Here is a 26,053-nt window from a genome sequence, read left to right as displayed (position 1 = left end):
TCAGCCCAATTCACTTGAATGACTTGAGCTGCAGTAACAAATGGGATGATGGGTACTTCTGTGAAGAGGCCACCATGCTCCTTAATTCTGCTGATTGGTGGGAGTCCTGAAGGTGGGACCCCAACCAATCATTCACTGATTGTTTATCTGAAGATGAATGGGACTGAGTGTGGTTGAGCAACAGTACCAGGCACAGCATGGCACATGTACTTGTGACGCTGTTCCCGAGTACTTTAGTGAAAAGGCAGCAGCTCTCCAGTGAGCACTGCTTCCCCATTGTTCTCCTAATCAGCGGAGTCGACAACGCTATTGATTCTGTCAAAACGATGGAACCCTTGCACAACGGAGACAAACGGAAACCATTGGTACCAGATCCGTCACCATTGAAATCAATGGTGATGGAAACAGAAACCTATGGCTTACGTTTGTTTCTGTCAGGGCTCCGTTCCGACGGAAAGCTACGACAGAGCCCTAGTGCAGATGTGAACGAAGGCTAAGGGATATTTTGTATTGTAGCTGTTCAATGTTAAAGAGGCTCTGTCACCAGAATAAAAATGCTCTCTCTCCTACATCAGTTTATCGGCGCTGGAATGTAGTTACTAGCAATGTGTTTTTATTTTAAAAACGATGTTTTTTAACAAAGTTATGGCGTTTAGAACATTTATGCAAATGAGGTCCTTAATGCCCAACTGGGCGTTTTTTAATTTTCAACCAAGTGGGCGTATGACAAAGAGGTGTATGACGCTGGCCAATCCGCATCATACACCTCTCTGTACACCCAAGCTAGATTCACTGAGCAGCGCGGTCTCGCGAGACCGCGCTGTGACGTCACTTCCGCCCACAGGTCCTTCATCCCTGCGTCTGAAGACAACATCTTTCGTCTCCCTCCAGGCCGATGAGAAGTCCCAGTCGTCGGATCGGTAGTAGCAGCAGCAGCAGCAGCCTGGAGGGAGACGAAAGATGTTGTCTTCAGACGCAGGGATGAAGGACCTGTGGGCGGAAGTGACGTCACAGCGCGGTCTCGCGAGACCGCGCTGCTCAGTGAATCTAGCTTGGATGTACAGAGAGGTGTATGATGCGGATTGGCCAGCGTCATACACCTCTTTGTCATACGCCCACTTGGTTGAAAATTAAAAAACGCCCAGTTGGGCATTAAGGACCTCATTTGCATAAATGTTCTAAACGCCATAACTTTGTTAAAAAACATCGTTTTTAAAATAAAAACACATTGCTAGTAACTACATTCCAGCGCCGATAAACTGATGTAGGAGATAGAGCATTTTTATTCTGGTGACAGAGCCTCTTTAATGTACATAGTGATGTCACAGTACAAGAATAATGCTCAAGTGATGTCACAGTACAGGTATAATGCACAAAGTAATGTCATGACCTGGTAATATTGCATACGTGAAGTCACAGTAAAGTGATAATAAATATAGTGATGTTATATCACAGGGATAGTAAAAGCAGTGATATCACAGTACAGGAATTGCAAACACAGTGATGTCACAGTACAGGGCTAATAGACACAGTGATGTCACAGTACAGGGCTAATAGACACAGTGATGTCATAGTACAAGGATAATAATAATAATCACTGTAGTGTCGCAGTACAGGGATAATGGACATAGTGATGTCACAGAACAAAAATAAACACAGTAATGTCACAGTACAGGGCTAATAGACACTGATGTCACGGTACAAAGATTATAAATACAGTGATGTCACAGCAGTGAAATAATTCACCTGGTAACGACAGAACTCAGAAGTAATGCACACAGTAATGACATTATGCAGGAAAAAATGCACACAGTGAATTCACAGTATAGCAATGATAGAGACAGTGATGTAACACATCAGTGATAATGCACATAGTGATGTCACAGTATAGAGATAATGCATACTGTGATGTCACATCTAATGGTGCACACAGGTGTATCAGAGAGGTTAATGTATAGAGGAATGATGAGCAGAAAAGTAGCAGTGACGTATCGGGGCCAGGCTCGGAAGATAAAGAACGAATTCTCTGGTTATATTGATCAAGGTACTCTTTTATTAGAATGACAACGCGTTTCTGGACCGGACCGGTCCCTTAGTCAGGTCTGTAACAGTGTTTGCACGTGCAAGGTGCTTATTTATGCAATGAAAAAAATCGGGAAAAACCCGGTACAGAGCAGTTGGTTTTACACATTTAAAATTGCAAAGCCTGTTGCGGGGTTAAAACCCCCCATATGGCTTGATACATTTGAAATTTACACAGAGTTTTCATAAACAGTATACACCGTGTTCCAAATGATTATGCACATTGGATTTCAGTGTCATAAACATTTAATTATTTGTTTTTGTATTAAACTCATGGATGGTATTGTGTCTTAGGGCTCTTTGGATCACTGTAATCAATCTTAAACACCTGTGATAATTAGTTTGCCAGGTGTGCCCAATCAATGAAAAACTACTTAAAGAGGCTCTGTCACCAGATTTTGCAACCCCTATCTGCTATTGCAGCAGATAGGCGCTGCAATGTAGATTACAGTAACGTTTTTATTTTTAAAAAATATTTATGCAAATGAGGCTTGCAAAAGTACAACTGGGCGTGTTGAAAAGTAAAAGTACAACTGGGCGTGTATTATGTGCGTACATCGGGGCGTGTTTACTACTTTTACTAGCTGGGCGTTGTGTATAGAAGTATCATCCACTTCTCTTCACAACGCCCAGCTTCTGGCAGTGCAGACACAGCCGTGTTCTCAAGAGATCACGCTGTGTCGTCACTCACAGGTCCTGAATCGTGTCAGACGAGCGAGGACACATCGGCACCAGAGGCTACAGATGATTCTGCAGCAGCATCGGCGTTTGCAGGTAAGTCCATGTAGCTACTTACTTACAAATGCTGATGCTGCTGCAGAATCAACTGTAGCCTCTGGTGCCGACACGATGCAGGACCTGTGAGTGACGTCACAGATCTGCACTGCCAGAAGCTGGGCGTTCTGAAGAGAAGTGGATGATACTTCTCATCAGAACGCCCAGCTAGTAAAAGAAGTAAACACGCCCCGATGTACGCACATAATACACGCCCAGTTGTGCTTTTACTTTTCAACACGCCCAGTTGTACTTTTGCAAGCCTCATTTGCATAAATACGAAAATGGTCATAACTTGGCCAAAAATGCTCGTTTTTTAAAAATAAAAACGTTACTGTAATCTACATTGCAGCGCCTATCTGCTGCAATAGCAGATAGGGGTTGCAGAATCTGGTGACAGAGCCTCTTTAAGAAGGACGTTCCACATTATTAAGCAGGCCACAGGTTTCAATCAATATGGGAAAGAAAAAAGATCTCTCTGCTGCCGAAAAGCGTGAAATAGTGCAATACCTTGGACAAGGTATGAAAACATTGGATATTTCAAGAAAATTTAAGCGTGATCATGGTACTGTTAAAAGATTTGTGGCTGATTCAGAGCACAGACGGGTTCGTTCAGATAAAGGCATAAGGAGGAAGGTTTCTGCCAGACAAATTAATAGGATTAGGAGAACAGCTGCTAAAATGCCATTGCAAATCAGCAAACAGGTATTTAAAGCCACTGGTGCCTCTGGAGTCCCGCGAACCTCAAGGTGTAGGATCCTCCAGAGGTTTGCAAGTGTGCATAAAGCTATTATTCGGCCACCCCTAAACAATGCTCACAAGCAGACACGGTTGCAGTGGGCTCAGAAATACATGAAGACTAATTTTCAAACCGTGTTGTTTACTGATGAGTGCCGTGCAACCCTGGATGGTTCAGATGGATGGAGTAGTGGATGGTTGGTGAATGGCCACCATGTCCCAACAAGGCTGCGACGTCAGCAAGGAGGTGGCGGAGTCATGTTTTGGGCTGGAATCATGGGGAGAGAGCTGGCTGGTCCCTTTAGGGTCCCTGTGGGTGTGAAAATGACCTCTGCAAAGTACGTAGAGTTTATGACTGACCACTTTCTTCCGTGGTACAAAAAGAAGAACCGTGCCGTCCGTTGCAAAATTATCTTCATGCATGACAATGCACCATCTCATGCTGCAAAGAATACCTCTGTGTCATTGGCTGCTATGGGCATAAAAGGAGAGAAACTCATGGTGTGACCCCCATGTTCCCCTGACCTCAACCCTATTGAGAACCTTTGGAGCATCCTCAAGCAAAATATCTATGAGGGTGGGAGGCAGTTCACATCAAAACAGAAGCTCTGGGAGGCTATTCTGACATCCTGCAAAGATATTCAGGCAGAAACTGTCCAAATACTCACAAATTCAATGGATGCAAGAATTGTGCAGGTGATATCAGAGAAGGGGTCCTATGTTAGCATGTAACTTGGCCTGTTAAGTTTTTTTTTTGGATTGAAAGAGCTTTTGATTTCTGTAAATATGTCCTCCTGATGCTGCAAATTCAACAAATGACCATTTTAGTTCTCTTTACAACCTTTAAAATGTTTTGATCTCTGTTGTGCATAATAATTTGAAACAGTGCATTTTGAGTTTTTTACTTCTAAAAAAAAACCTGTTATCATTAGGAGATTTGTTCAATAAAATTTGCATTATACTCCAACGGTTGATGGCTTGAAGATTATACTGACTGTCATTTGCATAGACTATTTAGGAAAACGAGCGAAAAATAACATTTGCATAATAATTTGGAACGCGCTGTATGTCATCCACATTTTAGACAATTTACAGTATATAATTGTTCATTACAATGTTCAACTCAATGCTTTTTCACAATATTCCGGATTGAAAGTTAATTGGCAGAAGTCAGCTATTTTATGTATAGCCACGCGTCCTACTCCTGATCCGCTGATGTTGCAATATGGTCTTGAAACAGTTTCCAGTTGTAAGTATCTTGGCATTAATATTGTCCTAGATCATGACCATGCCCGTGCGGTCTCTATTGTTCCATTATTAGGACAGATTGGGGAAACATTAGGTCATGGTCCAAACTACCACTATCTGTGGTGGGTCGTATTAATTTGGTCAAAATGATAATACAGCCTCAGTGTACCTATATTTTACAACATATACCTGTTACGGTACCTATGTCATTGTTTAGATCCCTTAATTCCCTAATAATAAGATTTATATGGGGCTCTTCTAGGTCTAAACTCAAATTAACTACTTTACAACGCCCTAAAATTGATGGGGGGGGGGGTGGCTTTGTCAGATTTTCATTTGTATTACATGGCGGGTCAGCTGCGTAATATCCGGGAAATGTTTACTTGCTTATACGGATACGGATCCGGAGCTTCCTTTATGGCACAACCCTACATTACCATACATTCAGTCATTGCCGGATTCACAGATGTGGCAGGATCTAGGTATTGCCCGACTTGGAGATATATATGACAGTGGTTTGATTCTTACTTTCCTACAGGTTAAGGAGACACATCATGTTCCGGGGTTACAGTGGTTTAAATATTTTCAATTTCGCCATGCCCTGCAGACACAATTCCCACCTCACTCCTCGCTCATATCTGCATACCCTCTTATTGGCATACTAAAGTCTCAAGGCCCTAAGGGTCTTATTTCAGCTTTATATACTCATTTGATTTCAGCCAAAGTTAATTCTGCTCCTCTTCCAGTATTGGTTAGGGGAAGACGCAGACACCAGATCTTTCTCCTGAAGATCTGATTGACATTTTGTGCTCGCACTTGACTATCTCCAGCTATAAATAATAAGCTTATTCAGTTATATATTATACACCAAGCTTACCTCATCCCTGTGCGACTGCACCGAATGGGCAGATTGCCCACATCAGCCTGCCATAGATGTTATCAACCAGAGGCAGACTTTTGGCATCGCATTTGGGAGTGTTTGTTTGTATCAGATATTTGGAAACAGGTATATGACGTCATTACTCCATTGTTGCCAGGTCCTTTGTAGTTTTCCCCCAAAATAGCCTTATTGGGTCTTATAGATGAGGAGCAATGGACGCATCACACTGTTATTTTTTTGAAAGAATCTTTATTTTTGGCTAGGAAAACTATAGCCATGCATTGGATGGCAGATACATCTCCTTCGTCCTTACTTATGAGCAGCTGGTATATTATCACAGGGTATGCCCTGATAAATTTCAAAAGGTATGGGGTCAGTGGTTGACTACCATGGATGTTCTTGATGATAGTCCTTCCCTGTGACTCCATTCCGATTCTTTGTTTTCTTGATGGGATGAGATGTGACATCTTTCATGGCTTTGAAATGCGACATAGGCGACTTGTTTTGTTTACTTGATTATTTTTAGCATCTGTGAACTGTTTTTGACTATCCTTGTACTTCATTGTATGATTTGGCGACTGGATAATCTGTACTTGCTAATTATATGAGTGTATATTCCTGCTGATTTTTCTCTTTATGTACACACTGTTATTGTTACTATTGTGATATATTATCCAATTGCCGTAATACTTTGTTTGCAATATTTTGAATCCAACGAATTTAAAATATATAATTTATCTTATCACTCTTATTGTTATTATTAGATTTCTTTGCACATGAATATTGGCTATTCCACATTGTTCGTGGACAGCATTGATATTTGGGAAGAATGAAGGTTAAAATTAAAAAATTAAATGTACAATTTTTCTTTTCCTATTTCTTTATGTTTACAATGTTGTATTTCCTGCTGCTCTCTTTATACCAATGAAAAAAAATATATATATATAATGAAAAAAAATTTTTTTTAAAATAAATGATGCGGACCTGCTTATTATACGGTGTGTACTATAAAAGGTTTTTTATATAATAAAAATGCTGTACTACCATATTTATTAAAATGGATTCATACATTTTTATATGCTCATATCTCGTAAAAACTCGTATTTAAAATTTGGAGTGCATAGTTTTTAGAAAAAACTTTTTGTTCCGTTACATTCGTTTAACAAATATATATTCTCATATTGAAATTTGTACTTCCACAATTCAGTTGAATAGCGATAAGGTTAAAAATAAAAAAATGAACAAAATGAATGTAAGTATACAACTGATGCCGACCTACTGGTGATATAGATTAATTTTCGTAGGTGATATACTCCGTGAAATTATTGAAATATATTGTGTTAATCCCTCACAACCCTGAATGTAAGTACAAGTTTATTTTTAACTAATAAAAGTACGGAGTACAGTACTAACAACACCAAAAAAAAATCCTTTAAGTGTACCCACTATAACAAGCAATGTTTTATTATTTGTTCATCTATTTAAAATTTGGAATAATCATTATCCAAATAGAAATTTGTAGGGCAATCAAATACAGTACAACATAATAACTCTAGGATAAATCATATTCTAAGAGTTGAACATTCTAATGAACAATTATATACTGTAAATTGTCTAAAATTTGGATGACATATACTGTTTATGAAAACTCGATGTAAATTTCAAACGTATCAAGCCATATGGGACGTTTTAACCCCGCAACAGGCTTTGCAATTTTAAATGTGTAAAACCAACTGCTCTGTACTGGGTTTTTCCCGATTTTTTCATTGCATAAATAAGCACCTTGCACGTGCAAACACTGTTACAGACCTGACGAAGGGACCGGTCCGGTCCAGAAACGCATTGTCGTTCTAATAAAAGAGTACCTTGATCAATATAACCAGAGAATTCGTTCTTTATCTTCCGAGCCTGGCGCCGATACCCGATACGACACTGCTACTTTTCTGCTCATCATTCCTCTATATGTTTTGTCCCCGGTAAGAAGGATTCTACTACCGAGGGACCGCAGTGGGTGGCAGCCGGTACAAAACATCACTTCACTCCACGTATGCTCTTGGAGGAGCGCCGCTGATCCCTCCTGCATTGTACTGTGCATAGTGGTTAATGAACACATTACGGTCGCATCGCAGTTCGGTTCACAAGGGTTGTTCCCCTCTTAGGGTCCAAGTATAGTGCATGGAAAAAATGGTTTTATTTCTCTGAATCAATTGTGTTTTCTTTGGTAGGACTGAGACAGAGGGTATGTGAGGAGATCCATCTACCTGGTAAGTACATGTACATAATTGTAATTTTATGCTATTTTTTTCTGAATTCTTAGTGTAGAAAAATGGTACGGCCTTCAGCCACCACTAGAAGGAGCTTAGAAGCGAACTGTATACTGTTTATACATTGATCTCACTGACAGTAAGAAGTAAGCTCCCTCTATAGGGGCCCAATGAAGACACCGGTATTATAAATTACATATGGTAGGTAAGGGACCCTGTTACAGATTTTGCATTGGGGCCCAGGATGTTTAAATTACGCCTCTGCCCCAAGTGGTGACTACAGACAGACAGAATTTTATCATTTAACTCTAAGGCCTCATTCACACGGCAGGGTTTCCAGGCCGGGTGCCGGCCGTTCATAAATTGGCCGGCACCCGGCTGCATTAGGAATAATAGACCCGGGGTGTACAGCAGGTGGAGGGAGCGCTGCGCTGGCTCCCTTCCCCTGCTTGTTAAAAGCACCCTGGCCCGGCGACACCTTCGATGGCGCCGCTAGCAGCTGCAGCTGCTGCTGCTGCAGCTGCTACTACTGCAGCGACGCCACTATAGCAGAACAGGGAGGTATCTCCCCGCTCTGCTATGTGCTAGCCGCACTTTAGCTCCTTGAAGGAGCGGAATCCCCGTGTTTTCGGGGATTCCGCTTCTGGACAGAGCGCTTGATGTCTCTGTCCATATCTGGGCAGTGACATCAGGGGAAACTGAACACATGGGGATTCCCCTTCAGGAGTTGCCGCTGATGTCACTGTCCGGATCTGCCCGGCCCGGCACGGATGCAAAACGTAATGCAAACCGGCCGGGCAAAATGGCCGATTTTACCGGCCGACACTCGGGCTAGGAAACGACCCGGTCGTGTGAATCCCGCCTAAGTCTACGCTCCAACCCTTATAAAGTTATTTAAAAAAATAAGTCAACATAGAATTTTGTATCTGTTTACATTACAGGAATCAAAATGACGTTCAATCGTGGACATTCATTTTATGTTTTATTTACATGAAAACGAAAAATCCTATTAAATACAGTGCAGTGATCAGCAACATTTATGTTTATAAAACACATGCAATTGTTATTATTTGGGTGGAGATACATTTTAAATCTGAGAATATTTGTGATATATTTCAGAGAATTTCTTTTTAGACAAATGTTAATTTAGCAGACCTGTCAGCTAAGTATGCTGCCCTAGGTAAGGGCAGCATATTACAGGGACAGGTCTGTCTTAGTAAAAAATATTGCGCCATTTTGCTTATAGGAGTGATCAAAGAATACGCCGGACTCCGTTATAGATCCGTTGTATTCATGAGGAGATCCACTTTAAAGAGGACCTGTCACTAGGTCATATAAGTTGAACTGGTTATCTAACCTGAATAGCGCTGTCTCCCTGATTCCAGCGCTGTTTATATTTTTTTCCTCGACCCTACTGTTCCAGAGATATGGCCCTCTGTTTTGTCAGCTCCCTATATGCTAATTTGCTGTGGTTAGCAAACGGGATGGAGCTAGCTTCCCTGCCTCTGAATCTGACCAATCAGCTCGAGGCAGCTTAAGGGTAGTTGACGCCCTGTTGGCTAACTACAGCAAAATAGCATAGAGGGAGCCAACACAACAGAGGGCCATATCTCTGGAACAAGGGGGTCCAGGAAAAAAAAGAAAAACTGCGCTGGAATCAGGAAGACAGCGCTATTCAGGTCAGTAAACCAGTTCAACTTATATGACCTAGTGACAGGTCCTCTTTCAGATCTGCTCTATTGTGTCTCAAGGTCATGTCTGGATTTGAATATCTTCCTTCTTTGAGGTTCTTCTAGGTATCTAGACAGCCGTCACATTGTTCCTTTTCTTCTCTTATCTTAGACAGAGTCTGCCGCTGAGTTCACCACATCCTGTCAACTTTTAGTCTCATCCAAGCAGACGTCAGAATCCTCACTTCTAAAAACACATGGTCACTGTGGCTTGTACCTATTTGTAATGTGGATTAAAGGCTTCATGGCACATTTATTTGCATGGTTTATCAGTACAACTGCCTATTTATTTATACGGGGGTTGTCCGAGATTTGTATAAATCTAGAAACGGCGCCATTTTTTGGGTTTGGCCATTGTCTGGTAAAAAGCAGACCTTTTTTTTTTTTGCAGCTCATGACTTCTGCTCTATAGGCAGAATACAGGGGGTAGTGAATTGTAGATGGCCTCACACTTGGTAACCCTTACCCCTTACCCAATTATACAAGTATATTAGAACTGTAGTTGTTCCAAAGTTATACAACCCTGAGACACCCTGATTTTTGCAAGTATATCCCTTCTCTATATGGTTCCATAGATGTGTCTATCTGCATGTAAATATAAGGGGTTGCAATTTTTTTTATTTAATGCAGTGACTATGGACCTAATTGATGAGACTGTTAATGAAGAAGTAAAATGTGTGTAAAATTTTACCTGAAAGTGTGATACCATGTCATTAAGTCAGATACATCTATAGTGAGTGAATGGGCCAACAAATCTGGAAGGGCCATAGAAGTAGATCCTGGGGCCCATTAAAAGTGAAGGGTTAATTCAAGTTGGCCCCCAAGGGCTATATGACCCCATACACAGATCCACCTCCTGACAAAAATGTATAAAAAAGTTGGAACTGCCCTTTAAGGAACTAGGAATAAAAAGGGGTAGGGGTGATCCTTGGGGCTGGGGGGGGGGGGTCCATTTGATTTTTCCATTGAGCCCACCCTCTTCTCTAAACACCCTGCCTGAAGGTAAAGCTAAAGCAAACCCCCTATCCTTTTAGTGATTTTTTCATCTTGTAATATAGAAATACGAGTAGGTTTTAAGGAAAGAATTATTCATTACTCTGGTGAAGATTATTCATGTTTATTTTTGTTTTATTTTTCGCAACAATTTCCCTTGCGAATAAATAAACTTTTACGTTATACATTGGTCAATTGTTGTATTATTGTGTAACTACAATACTGGATTTCAGCTCGGACTGGAAACCACGCAGTAGAACTACAGCCAATACATTATTCCTACTAAATAGTATATATATACATCTATATATATATATATATATATATATATATATATATATATATATATATATATATATATAATGTTATATGCTGCAATATGTTTAGAAACACATTTTAAGGGGTTTTACAACCCCCCCAAAAAAGGCTCCAAGTGGGTAAAAAAAGTAATATAATTTATTCCATCGCCACCGATGCCATGGTCTGTTCATGCATCTCGTTTACATACCTAGCATGAAAACAAGTTTGCCACAACACATGACAACGATCATAAATTTACAAATACCCATAATACCAATATACTGTGACCAAATAACCCAAACCTGAAGTCATTTATTAGTAGTGCTATGCAATGTCTAACTAGTACTGCTATACAATTAATGTTAAGATTTGTGGGGTTTGCAAACCTTGGATGCTAAGCCATCTATGGTGCCCCCTTCAGCATTTTGTATGCCCCTATGGCAATCAGTAGGGCAGTCGGTAGGTTGGAAGCCAACTATTCAAGGAAATATCACAAACCATTATGTTTGGGATGGAGGTAATTGCTAGCAATACATGAGTGAGTGAGTGAGTGAGTGAGTGCGTGAGTGAGTGAGTGAATGGATGGATGGGTGAATGGATGGATGGGTGGATGGATGGATGAACGAACCACCAAAACAACATCTTTAACATCAGATTACAAGACTGTTCTATAGTCCAAGCCTATTCTGTTATCTTGTTGGTGATGATCATCCAGAACTTGCTTGCTTACGAACAATGAGACCCTGGACTCTCTCACTAGCTAGAGCATGGTGTTCCTTGTGTCATTGAGTGTCTAAATGGGTAAGCCGGTCCTCACCAGGGTCGTCAAGGACCAATGGGCTTGGCAAGAGGCGTAATTTAAAGCTTCTTGGCCGCCCACCTTCCATTTAATATTACTGGTGTCTTCTTATGTGACAGAGGGGCCTTTGGACTCCTTAGGCACCAGGGCCCTGGTGCGACTGCCAGCTCTACACCCTCTATAGCTTCTCCCTCTAAAACAACATTTTTAACATCTAATTATATGACTTTTCTATAGTACAAGCCAATTATGTTGGCGTGTTGGTGCTGATCATACAGAACTTGCTTGCTTACGAACAATGAGGCCCTGGACTCTGTCATTAGTTAGAGCATGGTCTTCCCTGTGTATTGGGTGTCTAAATGTCTTGCCGGTCCTCACCAAAGTTGTCTTCAAGGACCAATGGGCTTGGTGAGAGGCTTAACCTGAAGCTCCTGGGTCCCCACCTTCTATTTATAATACTGGTGTCTTCTTATGTGACAGATGGGTCTTTGGACCCCTCAGGCACCAGGGCACTAGTGCTACTGCCCCCTCTGCACCTTCTATAGCTACAGCCATGCTTATCACATGTAAATAGAGGTCTTCATTTTCACCTCACTATAGACTGCTGGGCTGAACCGACAAGGGAGAATGTAGTACGATGCCAGGAGCAACTTGTACAGACATGAACCCCCTCTCTAAGACAAGACAAGCCCAGCTGGCACGATGACGAACAAGAGCCTGAGACCGAGACATAGACTAAGAAGCTCTTCAGTACTCCCAAACCAGGGGTAGAGTGGACTGGAAAACAAGTTTGAAACTGGGACAAGGCGAAGGGGACAAATCTGGGTTCAGTATTGAGGACTAGCAATGATTTTAGGTATTTAGGGCCTATCAGCGTTGTCCATGAAGAAAACATATGCTGCCTATTTAATATTTATTTATTTCAGTTACTTATATAGTGCCAACATATTCCACAGTGCTGTACAGAGGTCCTCTTTTACTGTCCCCATTGGGGCTCACAAGCTAAATTCCCTATTGGTATGTTTTTGGGGTGTGGGAGGAAACCAGAGGAAACCCACACAATCACAGGGAGAACATGCAAACTCTATGCAGATGTTGTCCTTGGTTGGGTTTGAACCCAGGACCCCAGCGCTGCAAGGCAACAGTGCTAACCACTGAGTCACCGTGCTGCCAGTCTCAATCATGGATGGGCCTCTAATATCTCTGTGTCATTTTGGTTGTGTGTAGTCCACCTTATTCATCAGTATATTATGGGATATTTTTGTTATGTTTTTGGGCTCCGGACCTTGGGAAGTATTGGAGAATCTTTCTGAACCCACACGGCTACACTGTGGTTAGTTTGTATAATTATATTATAGGGCTAGTGTGATATATGAACAGCTTGATCCCGCCAGAAACATATTATGGGGTGCTTTCTTATCTCGGGGTTTGCCTGTTGTATATGAATTGTCTTTTTAAAATATTTGAATGGATATATTTGGGATACTGGTGAGTTTGTTCAATGTACAATAATGAATTGTTCTTTTTTTAATTTTTTATCAGAGACCTTTAATTTTTAATGCGCATCATTTAAGGTTTCTATGCTCTTGGTATATATTGGGACTTTGATTGCAAAAAAGGCAGATCGGGCGGGATCTGGGGCCCTAAAAGTCACAGGCTACTTACCAAATACTAGGGATGGGTTAAGCATTGGCATGGCCAACTCACCCTCACATTTCCTCCCTTTTGCAGCTGAGTTTTGCCAAGCTCTAAGGCACAATAGTGGACACAGGACCCCCGTTCTCCGATAGGTGGGGTCCCAATGGTGAGACCCCCATCAGATGTTTAGGGCGCATAAATATATTAATTCACAGTCACACTGTATTTTACTCTCACGGATTACAGACGATTGAATACGATTGTCGTCAGCAACTTAGTTCTTGGCTAGTGGTCAGTATGTGTAACTACAAAGGGTTAACCAGACTCCCATCAGCAGTGACCAACATCTGGTAGTGATCAGGCCTCTCTCTACCCCCATCCCTAATCCCTTCAGTGGGGAAGGATTCTAAAAAAGAGCTTGGTGTTTTACAGCAACGTGTACATTAAAGGTTTCGGATTTCAGAGAAAAGTAACACAGTTTTTTTTTCTGGGTTTCTGGGAATGAGAGGGGTGGAGAAGAGGAAGCTGGGAAGTGGCCTTCAGAAAAAATTAGGGCAGACATGCGGTGGAGGAGACAGGATGCTCAGTAAGTTTCAGGGGGCCTGTAATATTAAATTGGTGGTGGGATTATATAGATGAATACTTTAGTATGCGCTGCTGTCAGTGATGGGCCGCTGTGCTGGAGAGACCCCACTATACTCCGCTCACAGCACAGCAGTCACCCCGCAGTCACCCAACATACGTCCCAGGGAGGAGATGTTCAGAAAACATGATTTATATTTCTTTCCAGGTTTCATGTCTTTATTCATGATAATATGTAAATAGGGTTGTGATAATCTGTTATATTGCAAATGCATGTGTTATATGTTAATAGATTAAGGAGAATTGTAACATTTTTATGTGCTAACATTTTTTTAATTAACCTAAAAATTACAAAAAGAGGCAACACTTCAAGGGTTACTTTAGTGAAGAAAAGCTGGATACTTTATTCACCCATCTGTGAATATCTATCTATCTATCTATCTATCTAGACCAATTGCGCCCGATGGAACCCATTGACTTGGGTGTGTATTGTTTTTCTGCGCTATTTTGGCCAGCAAAAACAACGGAATCTGCGGCAGAGGCTCCTAATGGAATGTGATGTGGATGCAACATTACATGTAACTTTTTGATTAATGGGGAAAATGCTATTTAAGGCTGGCAGCAAAGAATAGAAGCTTCAGTTCCATAAGGCCAAACATTATATTTTGAACTATGAATCTCAGACAATAAGTCAGCGTTCATATATTGAATTAATGAGACTTAAGATGCAGGGAAAATATCTCACTGGGATGGGCTTGCCTGATATTGGATGGTCCCCTCTGTGGTATCTTCTGTTGGCCGGTATGGTATATTGTCATACAGTTTACAAATAAATATGTCATACAGTGCCTAATTATCAGCGTCAAACAGGATGATGCCCAAATTAAAGATGGCTAAATAACAGTTTTTATACAGTTGTTAAAAGAACAAATGTTGTACAATGGAAAAAGTAGACACTTCACTGACGCAGGCATATTCGTCAACCCTCCCAGATTGTCCAACTCTCAAAAAAAATGGAGAGACCTGCTGGACCCCTGGAAGGGCAGACATCCCCCATCAGGGCCGGCCTTAGGGTAGATGGCGCCCCGTGCAAAATTACCTTTCAGCGTCCCATCCCATCATAGAAAAAATGCCCCATAAAAAAGTATAATGCCCCCCACAGTATAATGCCCAATATAGTGCCCCACACACAGTATAATTCCCCTTTAGTGCCCCCATACAGTATTATAATAATAATATTTAATAATATAATATATTATAACCACTTCAAAGACACAGTATTTTGTCCTCTAATTGTGCCCACACAGTATTATGCCCCCTGTAGTGCCCCTACACAGTATAATGTTCGCTTAGTGGCCTCCACACACTATAATGCCCCACTCCCCTGGCTGACACACACAGCCCCCCCCCCTTGTAGATAGTGTCCCCTGTAGATTGTGCCATACAGCCTCCCTATAGACAGTGCCATAATCCCTCACCTCCTCCTTGTAGACAGTGCCATAATCCCCCACCTCCTCCCTATAGACACTGCCATACCTCCCAAACCTCCCCCTTGTAGACAGTGCCATACATCCCCCACCTCCCCCTTGTAGACAGTGCCACACAGCCCCACACCTCCCCCATGTAGATAGTGCCATAAGCCCCCACCAGTCCCTTGTAGACAATGCCCCCAAACAAAACAAAAATGGTACTCACCTAGGCCCCGTTCCCACGATGAACTGAGCTCCCACACAACGCCGATGACGAAGGATCCTTGAAGGATCCTTGCGTAGGCCGGTGTGATCCTGTAACCTAGTACAGAGTTTCCCAACCTTTTTGGACTCGAGACGCCCTTGGGAAAAAATAACTTCCTCAGGGCACCCCTACCAAAAATTGTTTAAAGACAGATAACGGCTAAAAACAAGCACTACACTCGTAGGGTATGTTCACACAGCATTTTTGTAAGGCAGATTTTGAATTAACAGCGTAGGTTTTTTTTAAGTCGTTGAAGCTAATGAAAAATACACAGGCAAAAAAGCACTCCAAACGAGCGCCGCAGGTATTTTCTGCCCCTTTTAATTTCAATTGGAGGTTAGAGGTGGAAACCACTTGAAGACCATCAGCCCGTTACTCACAGTAAAATGACTATCAGCCCCCCACTCACAGTAAAATGACCATCAGCACCCACTCACAGTAAAATGACCATCAGCCCCCCACTCACAGTAAAATGAACATTAGCCCGTCACTCTCGCTAAAATGACCATCAGCCCGCCACCCACAGATGCCCCCTGTAGATAGTGCCACACAGCCCCTATTAGGTAGTGCCACACAGACCCTATTAGGTAGTGCCACACAGACCCTATTAGGTAGTGGCACACAGCCCCCTTGTAGGTAGTGCCACACAGCCCCCTTGTAAGTAGTGCCACACAGCCCCCTTGTAGGTAGTGCCACAAAGCCCCCTTGTAGGTAGTGCCACAAAGCCCCCTGTAGGTAGTGCCACACCCCCCTGTGGGTAGTGCCACACCCCCCCTGTGGGTAGTGCCACACAGCCCCCTTGTAGGAGGTGCCAGAGACACACTTGTAGGTAGTACCACTCTGCTCCCTTGTAGATAGCACCCCCTTTCCTGAACATAGCGCCATTGTAACTCCCTGAAGGAGGAATCCCTCTGTGGCGTTGCCGATGCTGTGACCGGGGATTCCACTCCAGGAGAAGCCCCTGATGTCTCAGTACATTTATGGACAGTGACATCAGGGGCTTCACCTGGAGCCGAATCACCGGCCACCACGTCGGCAACGCTGTGGCCAGGGATTCCGCTTCAGTAGTTGCCCCTGATGTCACTATCCATACATGGACAGAGACATTAAGCGCTCCGTCCAGGAGCGGAATCCCCGGCCACAGAGGGATTCTGCTCCTTCAGGGAGCTACAGTGGCGCTAGTACATAGCAGAGCAGGAAGATACCTCCCTGCTCTGCTATAGTGTTCAATAGTGTCTGCGTCCTAAGGACGCAAATACTCATGAATGTGGTGTCACTATCGCTGTAGCAGCCACAGTGGCTGCTAGCGGGGGCGCCGGCCATGGGGGTGGCCCGTCCCTTCCCGATAGGCGACACGGGCGCCCTAACGCCCATGTCGCCGCTATCAGCCGCTATGGCTGCTACAGCGGCAGCGACGCCACTGAGAGAAGAAGCGCCCGGGCGCAGCTGCTGAGTCACAGATCCGGGCGCTTCTGAAACAAGCAGGGCAAGGGAGCCAGTGCAGCACCCCGTTCCACCTGCTGGAGTGATGCGCCCTGTGCAATGGCACAGGTCGCACACCCCTAAGGCCGGCCCTGTCCCCCATTTCTAAAACATTCACTGGCACTGTTTATGAGGCTCTCTGGCTGGCAATGTAAAGTGGGGCGCTCTTTGGTTGTTACAGTTTATAGGGTAACTCTTTGGCTAACACTGTATATGGGGATATACTCTGGTTGGCGCTGTTTAAAAGGGCACTCTGTGATTAGCTGTTTATAGTGTCACTCTCGCGCTGTTTGTGGTGTGCTCTATCACTCATGGGGTTGTATAGTACTGGTAATGAGAGTGCTCAGGCTGTCGTTATTGTTGTCGTTAGTCTTTTAGAGGATGGGGCTTATATGTATAAAGTTGAGGTCTTCTAAGATATTTTTCAATGAAATAACACCGCTTTTCCAACTTCTTAAATAAATTTTTTTACATTTCTCATAATGACATAACAAATCTTAAGTTGTCTATGACTAGTAATTTAGAATTTTTGGAAAAGTGATCTTTTTTTTTCCCTCACATTGTGATAATTATAAATTATCCTGTGAGTCACGCAATCCGATGAGTCAACAGAATGACAGAGACTTATAAACACTTTGCAGTTTATGTTTGTGCGTCTTTGTGTCTAAGGGAGAGAAAACAGGACATGCAGTATGTAAGCACTTGCCGAAGATTTCTAAATTCAGGAACGTCTGCATATGGTTAGTATCATAAACAACTTTTTTGATTGCTATTTTGTCACCTTTCAGTCATTTTCACCTGCCTGCAACTTGTACAATAATCTGTGCAGCATGTGTACAGGGAAAATCTGTGCTACTATCTTACTTCATGCTGAATGTAATAATAGAAAAAATGTGAGATGGATTCCTGTGTATTATGGTGCAGCAGGAGGAGGAGAAGGCTAGAAGAATCCTGCCACAGCTTTCTCTTCAGTGTGTGGCTGCTGCTGGCTCTGCAGGAGGAATATATTAACTTTTCTACACCCGTTTTCTGGCAGAGAAAAGTCTCAAATGGCACACAAGTTGCAGTTTGCATCTTCTGCTCTTCACAACACTTTTCTAAAAAGTGGACAGAGCTTAGCGGAAGGAGCCGGGTCACCCGATGCACAACAAATTTACTATAGTTTATTTTAGAAACTGGTGTAAATTACGTCTCAAATCTATGCTTGCTTATGTCTGGCCTAGATTCCACTTTCTGGCGAATGGACAGCAAGAGATGCGCCTAATTTACTAAGAAGAGCGTGCCCCTTAATAAATTAAGCACATTTTACGGCAACTTTTTTTACATTAGGATTGCTGTATGATATGCCAGTCTTAATAAACTTCCCCTTGTGTGTATGCAGTGAAAGACTCACAGTAAGGCCTTATTTACACGAGCGTGGCGCATCTCGGACAGTTTTTTACGTCCGAGGTGCATGCGTGCTCAGCACTGCGGGATGCGATGTCTCGCATCCCTATTTGATGAGAGTCTATGGAGGGATGCGTGATGTGTGAAAAGATAGGACATGTCCTATTTTCCCACGGACCCTACACACGGTCCGTTGAAACAACGGCTGTGTGAACGGCCACATTCAATTACATAGGTCCGTGGGATGGCCGCGTTTTCAACGGCCGTCCCACGGACGTTTAACACGCTCGTGTGATTAGGCCTAAAGGAGTTTTCCACGTTCTGATAACTGATGACCTATCCACCGGATAGGTCATCAGTATATGATCGCTGCGTTTCCGACACCCGGACCCCGCACCGATCCGCCACTCTGGCTGCCTCCGTACACCGGATGTTATGCAGGGTATGCAGTAGTTGGAGCCGGAAGCAGATGGCTCCGACCACTGCATAGCGGCCGTTCGGCAGAACTGTGGCTCTGCTCCTATTCACTTGAATAGGAGCAGTGCTGCAGTACTGCAGCTCGGCCGCTATTCTTTGACCGGAGCCATCTGCTTCCGGCAATATCGTCCGGTGCACAGAAGCATCCGGAGTGGCGGATCGGTGCGTGGTTCGGGGTCGGACATGCACCGGTTATATACTGATGACCTATCCGGTGGTCCTGAGTTTTTACAGTCCGCATTCGTGGCCCCAGCATGGATCTGTGAATGTTTGCCTGATTTTCGTTTCACTGATTTGCTGCCCATCGGGAATTAATTCACCAGGTTTAAGATTTGCTTTTGGTGAATTTAGGAGCAAAATAGGAGAATTAATTGTCCCATTGTAGTCTATGAAGCAGCCAACAACAAAAATGGCGAAACAGACAAATTGATTTGCTCCCCTCGAATCCTGGCCAGATCTTAGCAGAAGGCTCCACTTTGCTATTCAGATTTTGTATATAGTACCAACCCCTCACTCCGCTGAAATAAAAGTAAAATCTGTGTCCTGTAATAGTGAGGGAAATCCACTGTTCTGCTAATGATATGTATAGGAAATAATTCTTATAATGTGATCTAAAGTAACTTTTTGTCTTTTTCTCAAAACCAATAGGTCCTCTTTAATATGTACACCCATGAAAAATGTCTATCAGTGTGTTTGGTGCAACTTTCTAAATACTTTTTATTATAAAATATTTTTACTTTTTGAGATCCAGCTGCTTTGTAAAGTATATCCGTCAGGTCAGCGGAGCTGACGGGTTCAATGACAGCGGGTCCTGCATGTCTATGACACGCAGGATCGAGCTGTTACCGATCACATCTAAGTTCATAAGGTTATGTTCGAGTTGTTACTTTAACATTAGATTAAGCTGTGACTTTGATATTTCTTTTTTAGAACGGCAATATGTTGAAACACTGTACGCCACTATTTAGAGAAGTGATACCATCACCACACCGTAGCCTCCTCAAGATCCTCAACATAGTATTCACTTATTCACTACTAGACTGAATGATACATTCTCCTATTCAAGATTGTCCAATTTCTTAGAAAATATTCGAAGACTTGGTAGAAGAAAATATGGCATCTTCAAAATCAATAATAGTAGTGTTGCTTGGGATGTTCTTGGTCGTCAAGTGTCAGAACCTTATTAAAAACTCCAAGGAGATGAATTTAGAAGGACGGCTCCTGATCAATGAAGTAAACCCGGATAACCCTGGGTATGACACTTCTGAATTTATTGAGCTTCGTCATACAAAGGGACAAAATGTCTCTCTTGATGGCTTTACACTGGTCTTCTATAATGGCAAAACAAACACAGCCTATAAAGTACTCAGCTTAACAGGATACTTCACCGATAAGAAAGGGTACTTCCTAATTGGGTCTTTGGGTGTTAAACCAGTTCCCACTATTATCCTAACACCCAACACCATCCAGAATGGACCAGATGCCATAGCTCTTTATTTTGGAAAGGGACCTTACATTCCGTTAATGCGTGTAACCCGTGATGGGTTAGTGGATGCCCTGGTGCACAAGACGAAGAGCACTGACCAAGCTGATGATCTTGTCAATATCCTTACACCAGGAATAGAGGCTTTCTTGGAAGATGCTAATTTTCATACTATGGATGAGTCTATTGGGAGGTGCCTGGACATAAATGGCCTATGGATCTTCCAAATGACACATATATCACCAGGCATCGAGAATTACTGTAATGTGTTTCCAGCCATGCTAAATGAAGTTTCATCTCCTTATGCCGAGGATTTATACGTAGAAATCCATGGGCCATCATTGACCTTGCTCTATGGTCTGACCCTGGCGTTTATTAATGCAATGGATCAATCGGTCTATTACTCTACGGAAATTAAAGGTCAAACTGACAGCAATGGGCTATTTTTGCTCGTGAGTGAAAAGCATGATAACCGAGGTAAGCACATTTTAAAGCAAATTTTTTGTGAAGATCTTATTTTGCATGGATTAGGTATAACTCTATCTTCTTGGTGTGCCAACGTCCTATAGAAGCTCCATCCAGTCTTCATAGGGTTTGTGGGTTGATATTTTTTATCTAAGGGCTGATGCATATGGTCATATTATAGATCTGTGTTGTACGGGTCTGTAATATGGTACCTATAGCCTGCTTATTGGTCCATAGTTTACATCCATTTGCCTCCATTTTCAGACAGAGGCACATAGAAAAAATATTGTTTACTGCTTCACTATGGTGTACTATGGTGGTATTCTACCCTTAAAGCTTTGCTTCCAGAGGGAATCCATACGGAGTGCCTACAGGCCCATAATACAGAACACTAGGGACTCCATGTGCCGTACAGGGTTTGTGAACATGGCTTTGGAGAATGCTGCGGGGGGGAAGATAAAGGGGGTTGAGGTGGGATAGTGTTCCTTTACATCCCCAAACATTGCATACATCCATTGAGTTCTATTGGCATATCCCATATATGTATATGGACACGCATATCTTATAATTACTTGCGTATTATAATAGTATCAATTTTAATTGGTTTTATATTTGGTCAAGTATGTACTATTTCTTTTTTGTACATCCAGCTCAGCAGACACTGCCCAACAGCGCTCGCCTGCTCCAGAAGGGTGGAGGTGCAGTAGCTTTGTATATGGGGAAGAGCAGTGAGGTTTTACAGAGCAAACGATATACTACAAGTGGTTTGATCAATGCTCTGGTATATGGTGACTACGAGGACATGGCGGCTCATCCCCTGCAGGATCTGACCAGAGGAAATAATATTATATACTGGCATACATGGTAATAAATGTTTCTCTATTGTTTGTTTGTATGTTGTTGTTTTTTTATATGTTTTATATAAATTAGAGCTAGAGCGGAATATTGTGTAAAACAGTAACTACAGAGATATTAATTTTAAACAAATCGGATATGATGCTCATGCAGTATTCACATTTAATAGGGCAGAGATGTAATACCAGACATAGCCTATGGATAAAAGTGGCGTGGGGAAAAAAAAAACTTTTATGGGATTTAAAAAAAATAATAATAATAAATACATTTATAAAAAAAAAAGTAAAAAGACCTTATAAAATAGGGGTTATGTGAGGACCAAAAAGTATTATCAGTGTAGTCCCTGCAGTATGTTATACACTCGCTAATATATATTCCGGTCCCCCGTCATGCTGATTCTGAGTTTTTCATAGATTTTTATAAAGCTGGCACAGTCCACTTTGATAACGATACAGCTCTTTGTCACGTGACCGGCCCCGCTGTACTCTATGTACTCGCTGCACTGCTCCCACTTGTACATAGGGTACAGCGGGGCCAGTCACATGACGTACTTTTTGGTCCCAACATAACTCTTTTAAATAAATGTAATTATATATAAATGGAAAACACCAAAAAATATAGACATATATTTTATCCCCATAAAACATAACAATCTGTACAATACAAAGGCTCCTACAGCCATGTCGGAGTAAACTATGAGGGTTAGAATGTGGGAAGCCAAAAATAAAAAAATTATTCGGGCCCTAAATGGGTTAATAACGTACTCTGCATTGTGTTATTTCCACAATGTTTACTGAGAATCTTGGGTAATTTGTGAGTCTTTTTCTTTCACATTTAGGGATGTAAACATTTCTGCCAGCCTTTGTAGTGAGGGTGATGAACCCGATTTTATTCTCGGAGGCAGCACTCCAGGACAGCCGAATGTTTGTCCCCTAGTGTTTGTCCACCACAGTGTGAGAATATGCTTCGAGATAACTACAGGTAACAAAATCCACATTTCCAGGAAAAATTATTAACATTACATATGATTGATATTGATACTTGAATGGGGCTGAGCTGCAATACCAGACACAGCCCATGCAAAGGGATGGCACTGTTTTCTGGAAATTAGCAGACTATTTTTACAACCCCCTTAACATGGAAAACCAGTGATAATAATGGATTGAGTGCCGTTTTCTTCATTCCTGCTTTTTTTAAAACGACAGATTGCTCTGAATGGCAGGGAGACCAAGTCCCTTCTAAGGTTCTGAATGCTGCGATCAAATCCTGGCAGTCTCTTTGGAAATTTACAGGTGAGATGCAACAGGGACTAGGGACTATACATAGACATGGTTGAATCAGAGGGCTTTAATTCGTTGTATGATGAAAAAGTTATCCAATTTCCGGATATGATTTCTGTATCAATTTCTCACAGTTTTCAAGATATCTCTGCTTGCTGCCATTCAATGTAAACCTTCATTGTTTACTTCAAGGGAATAAAAATGTCTTAGTCATGTGGTGCTGAGTTTGTTTCAATGAATGTACTGTAACTATAATGGGCCGAGCACCTGTGTGCACGGCCAGGGAGTGGATGCACCTGTGATCACGTGACCAGGAAGTAGGTGATTTGATGGTCTTTCTTGACTAGTAAATTATAAAGAATACATGTAATATATAAATACTAATCTTAGTATAAAGCCTACATCTGGCTTTTATGAAAGTTATAGTAGATAGGGAATTGAGGCTGCACTAATGATATTACTTTTAATTGTTTTTTTTTAATTTGTGCATAGATGCAAACCTTACTTGCCAGTCTTACCTGTTAACTCTACATGCCAGGTCGAATGATACATTAGCTTCTCAACATGTCAAACTTGATTTTGTCCTGCCATTTGCATTAATGGGGAAAGTTATAACTGTGCAGAACAAGAATGCCACCTTCACTGCCTGCCCACGATCTGATGACGTGCCAACTCAACCGCCAACTCCACCTCCAGGTATAAGGCATTGTGTATTTTTGTGAACTCAAAAGTAATTGCAGTAAAGGAGAAATCAATGAGTAAGATACTGATAATGAGCAGCATTGTGCATTCGGAAAGAGATAGATGGCTACTTTTGTTGCATATACTCAATAGATGTGACTTAAGGCCATTTTACATGGGCTAATTATACGCTCGTTCCCGAATTTGCCCTGTGTAAACAGGGCAACAATCAGCCGATGAACGAGCAAATGCTAGTTCATCGGCTGATTGTATCGATTTAGCTGCCTAAACTATTATCATTGGCAGCACATCTCCCTGTGTAAACTGTGCCGACATGATAGAAATGTACGGGGACAAGTGATCTGAGTAACGAGCGCTCGTCCCCATACATATCTCCTTGTAAAAGGAGCAAACGAGTGCCGATCAACAAGCTGAGCTGTCTCATTGACCAGCGCTCGTTTTTGCTGCCAATATTGACCAGTGTGGAAGAACCCTTAATGTGTCCTCTTAAAGCCGCCATGGAGGGTTGCAAGTCAATGGAAATCGAGCACAACCACCATGGTTAAACAGATGGTAGAAACGAAAAGTTGGATAACATTCACAGTAACATAATGCATCTTCAGTGGATATCCTACTTGGTGGAAAGGCCTGTAGAACATGCTAAGACTGGGGGTCCAACAATAACGCTCTGTGATATTTTGCCAAGTTCAGTTCTGTTTTTCATGTGCTTTTCCACCCAAAAAATTATGATTTTTTTTGGAATTGTAATATACTTAGAAGAAGCAATGTGTAGGGCAAGTTCATGTCAGGACGTTACTTAGGTAACGGTGTGTCAGCGTCTAAAATGATATGATTTTCTGAACGACTTTGCAATTACCATATTCAAAGGTAGATACAAGGGTGGACTGGCCCACCAGAGGATCCTCTGATGGGCCCAACACAATAATAATCCCCTAATACAAAAGACAATTTGGAGATGACTTTAAAGACAATCACTTGGGACGGTGCCCAAATAACCTATTTGATCTTATTGATTATATGTCCTGTATGTACAACGATAACATCAAAGATTACAATGAATTATCTGTGGATGTGCACATGTTCTGTATAGATAGAGGATATACCCTCAGAATCATCACCTCTGGTGGGTCCAAGGAACCCAAGTCCAATGCTGAATGTACATGTTACCTTTACACCATGATACCTCGGATTATGGCAAGCAATAAAACCAGGCTGGAAGCTTGATTAAAAATAGTTCTGTTGAGGTGTAACTAGAGACCAGTAGAGGTAGCACTTTGTACGAACTAAGGGTTCGTGGCATTCTTGGTGTCCAACAGATACCGGAAGTGTTTTGCCGTCACCCCTTTTCAAATAGAGCCAAAAGGTATAAACAATGTAAAATAAATGCAGTTTGCTCATACGTACGTAGGGCAATTTATGTTTGAATATCTTCCTTGTTATATTTTTAATTCATGGTGGGTTTCGATATTGTATTGACATCCTTACTTCCATTTCTACAGCCCAACCTACCAACGCATCTCCTGTTCTTCTAATAAGTGAAGTAAATCCTAATTCCCCGGGATCAGCAGAAGATACTGAATTTGTGGAGCTTTACCACACAAGCAACAGCTCTGTCAGTCTGGCTGGCTACTGGCTTGTGCTCTACAATGGGAAGAACAACATGGCTTATAGTGTCTTGAACCTCAAAGGGCACTACACAGACAAAAATGGTTACTTCCTTGTGGGCAGTGCCAAGATGACCCCAAAGCCTCACATTCTGTTACGTCCTAACACCATACAAAATGGGGCAGATGCTGTTGCATTGTATTATCGTCCATCAAAAGACTATACTATCAACATGCCTGTGACAGAAGATGGTCTGGTGGATGCTATAGTATATGTCTCACAAGCAAGGGACGATGCTTCTGACCTTCTATATATTTTAACTCCAAGACAAGAAGCTATACATGAAGATGAAAAATTTATTCTGGAAGATGAATCTTTGAGTCGTTGCCATGGGTTTGCACCGTTGAACCACTCCAGCTTTCAGGTACATTGGAAAATTACATTAGATATGTCATGAGTCACATCAATGGGGGTCGGGAAGCCCACCAGTGTCTAGATGGAAACCAGGTTTACATTGAGAAAATACCTTTTGAAACTTCTTACTGGGGATTTATTT

At 42.1% G+C, this 26,053-nt stretch overlaps 1 protein-coding gene across 1 annotated transcript in view; it reads left to right on the top strand.

Moving 5' to 3' along the window:
• The first annotated feature begins 13,972 nt into the window (after nt 1-13,972).
• The window catches only part of LOC142655810 (uncharacterized), a 38,614-nt gene continuing 26,533 nt past the window's right edge, over nt 13,973-26,053 (top strand). Inside the window, exons 1-7 of the mRNA XM_075830387.1 lie at nt 13,973-14,032; nt 20,038-21,067; nt 21,706-21,919; nt 22,749-22,891; nt 23,116-23,202; nt 23,683-23,886; nt 25,392-25,921. Of these exons, the coding sequence (XP_075686502.1) occupies nt 20,221-21,067; nt 21,706-21,919; nt 22,749-22,891; nt 23,116-23,202; nt 23,683-23,886; nt 25,392-25,921 (2,025 nt within the window). The 5' untranslated portion in view covers nt 13,973-14,032; nt 20,038-20,220. The remainder of the gene's footprint in view (nt 14,033-20,037; nt 21,068-21,705; nt 21,920-22,748; nt 22,892-23,115; nt 23,203-23,682; nt 23,887-25,391; nt 25,922-26,053) is intronic.

The sequence above is a fragment of the Rhinoderma darwinii genome, chromosome 6 (genome assembly GCF_050947455.1).
Source record: "Rhinoderma darwinii isolate aRhiDar2 chromosome 6, aRhiDar2.hap1, whole genome shotgun sequence".
Classification (NCBI taxonomy): Eukaryota; Metazoa; Chordata; class Amphibia; order Anura; family Rhinodermatidae; genus Rhinoderma; species Rhinoderma darwinii.
Note: the sequence above shows the minus strand (reverse complement) of the source record. Positions and strands in the feature narration are given on the sequence as shown.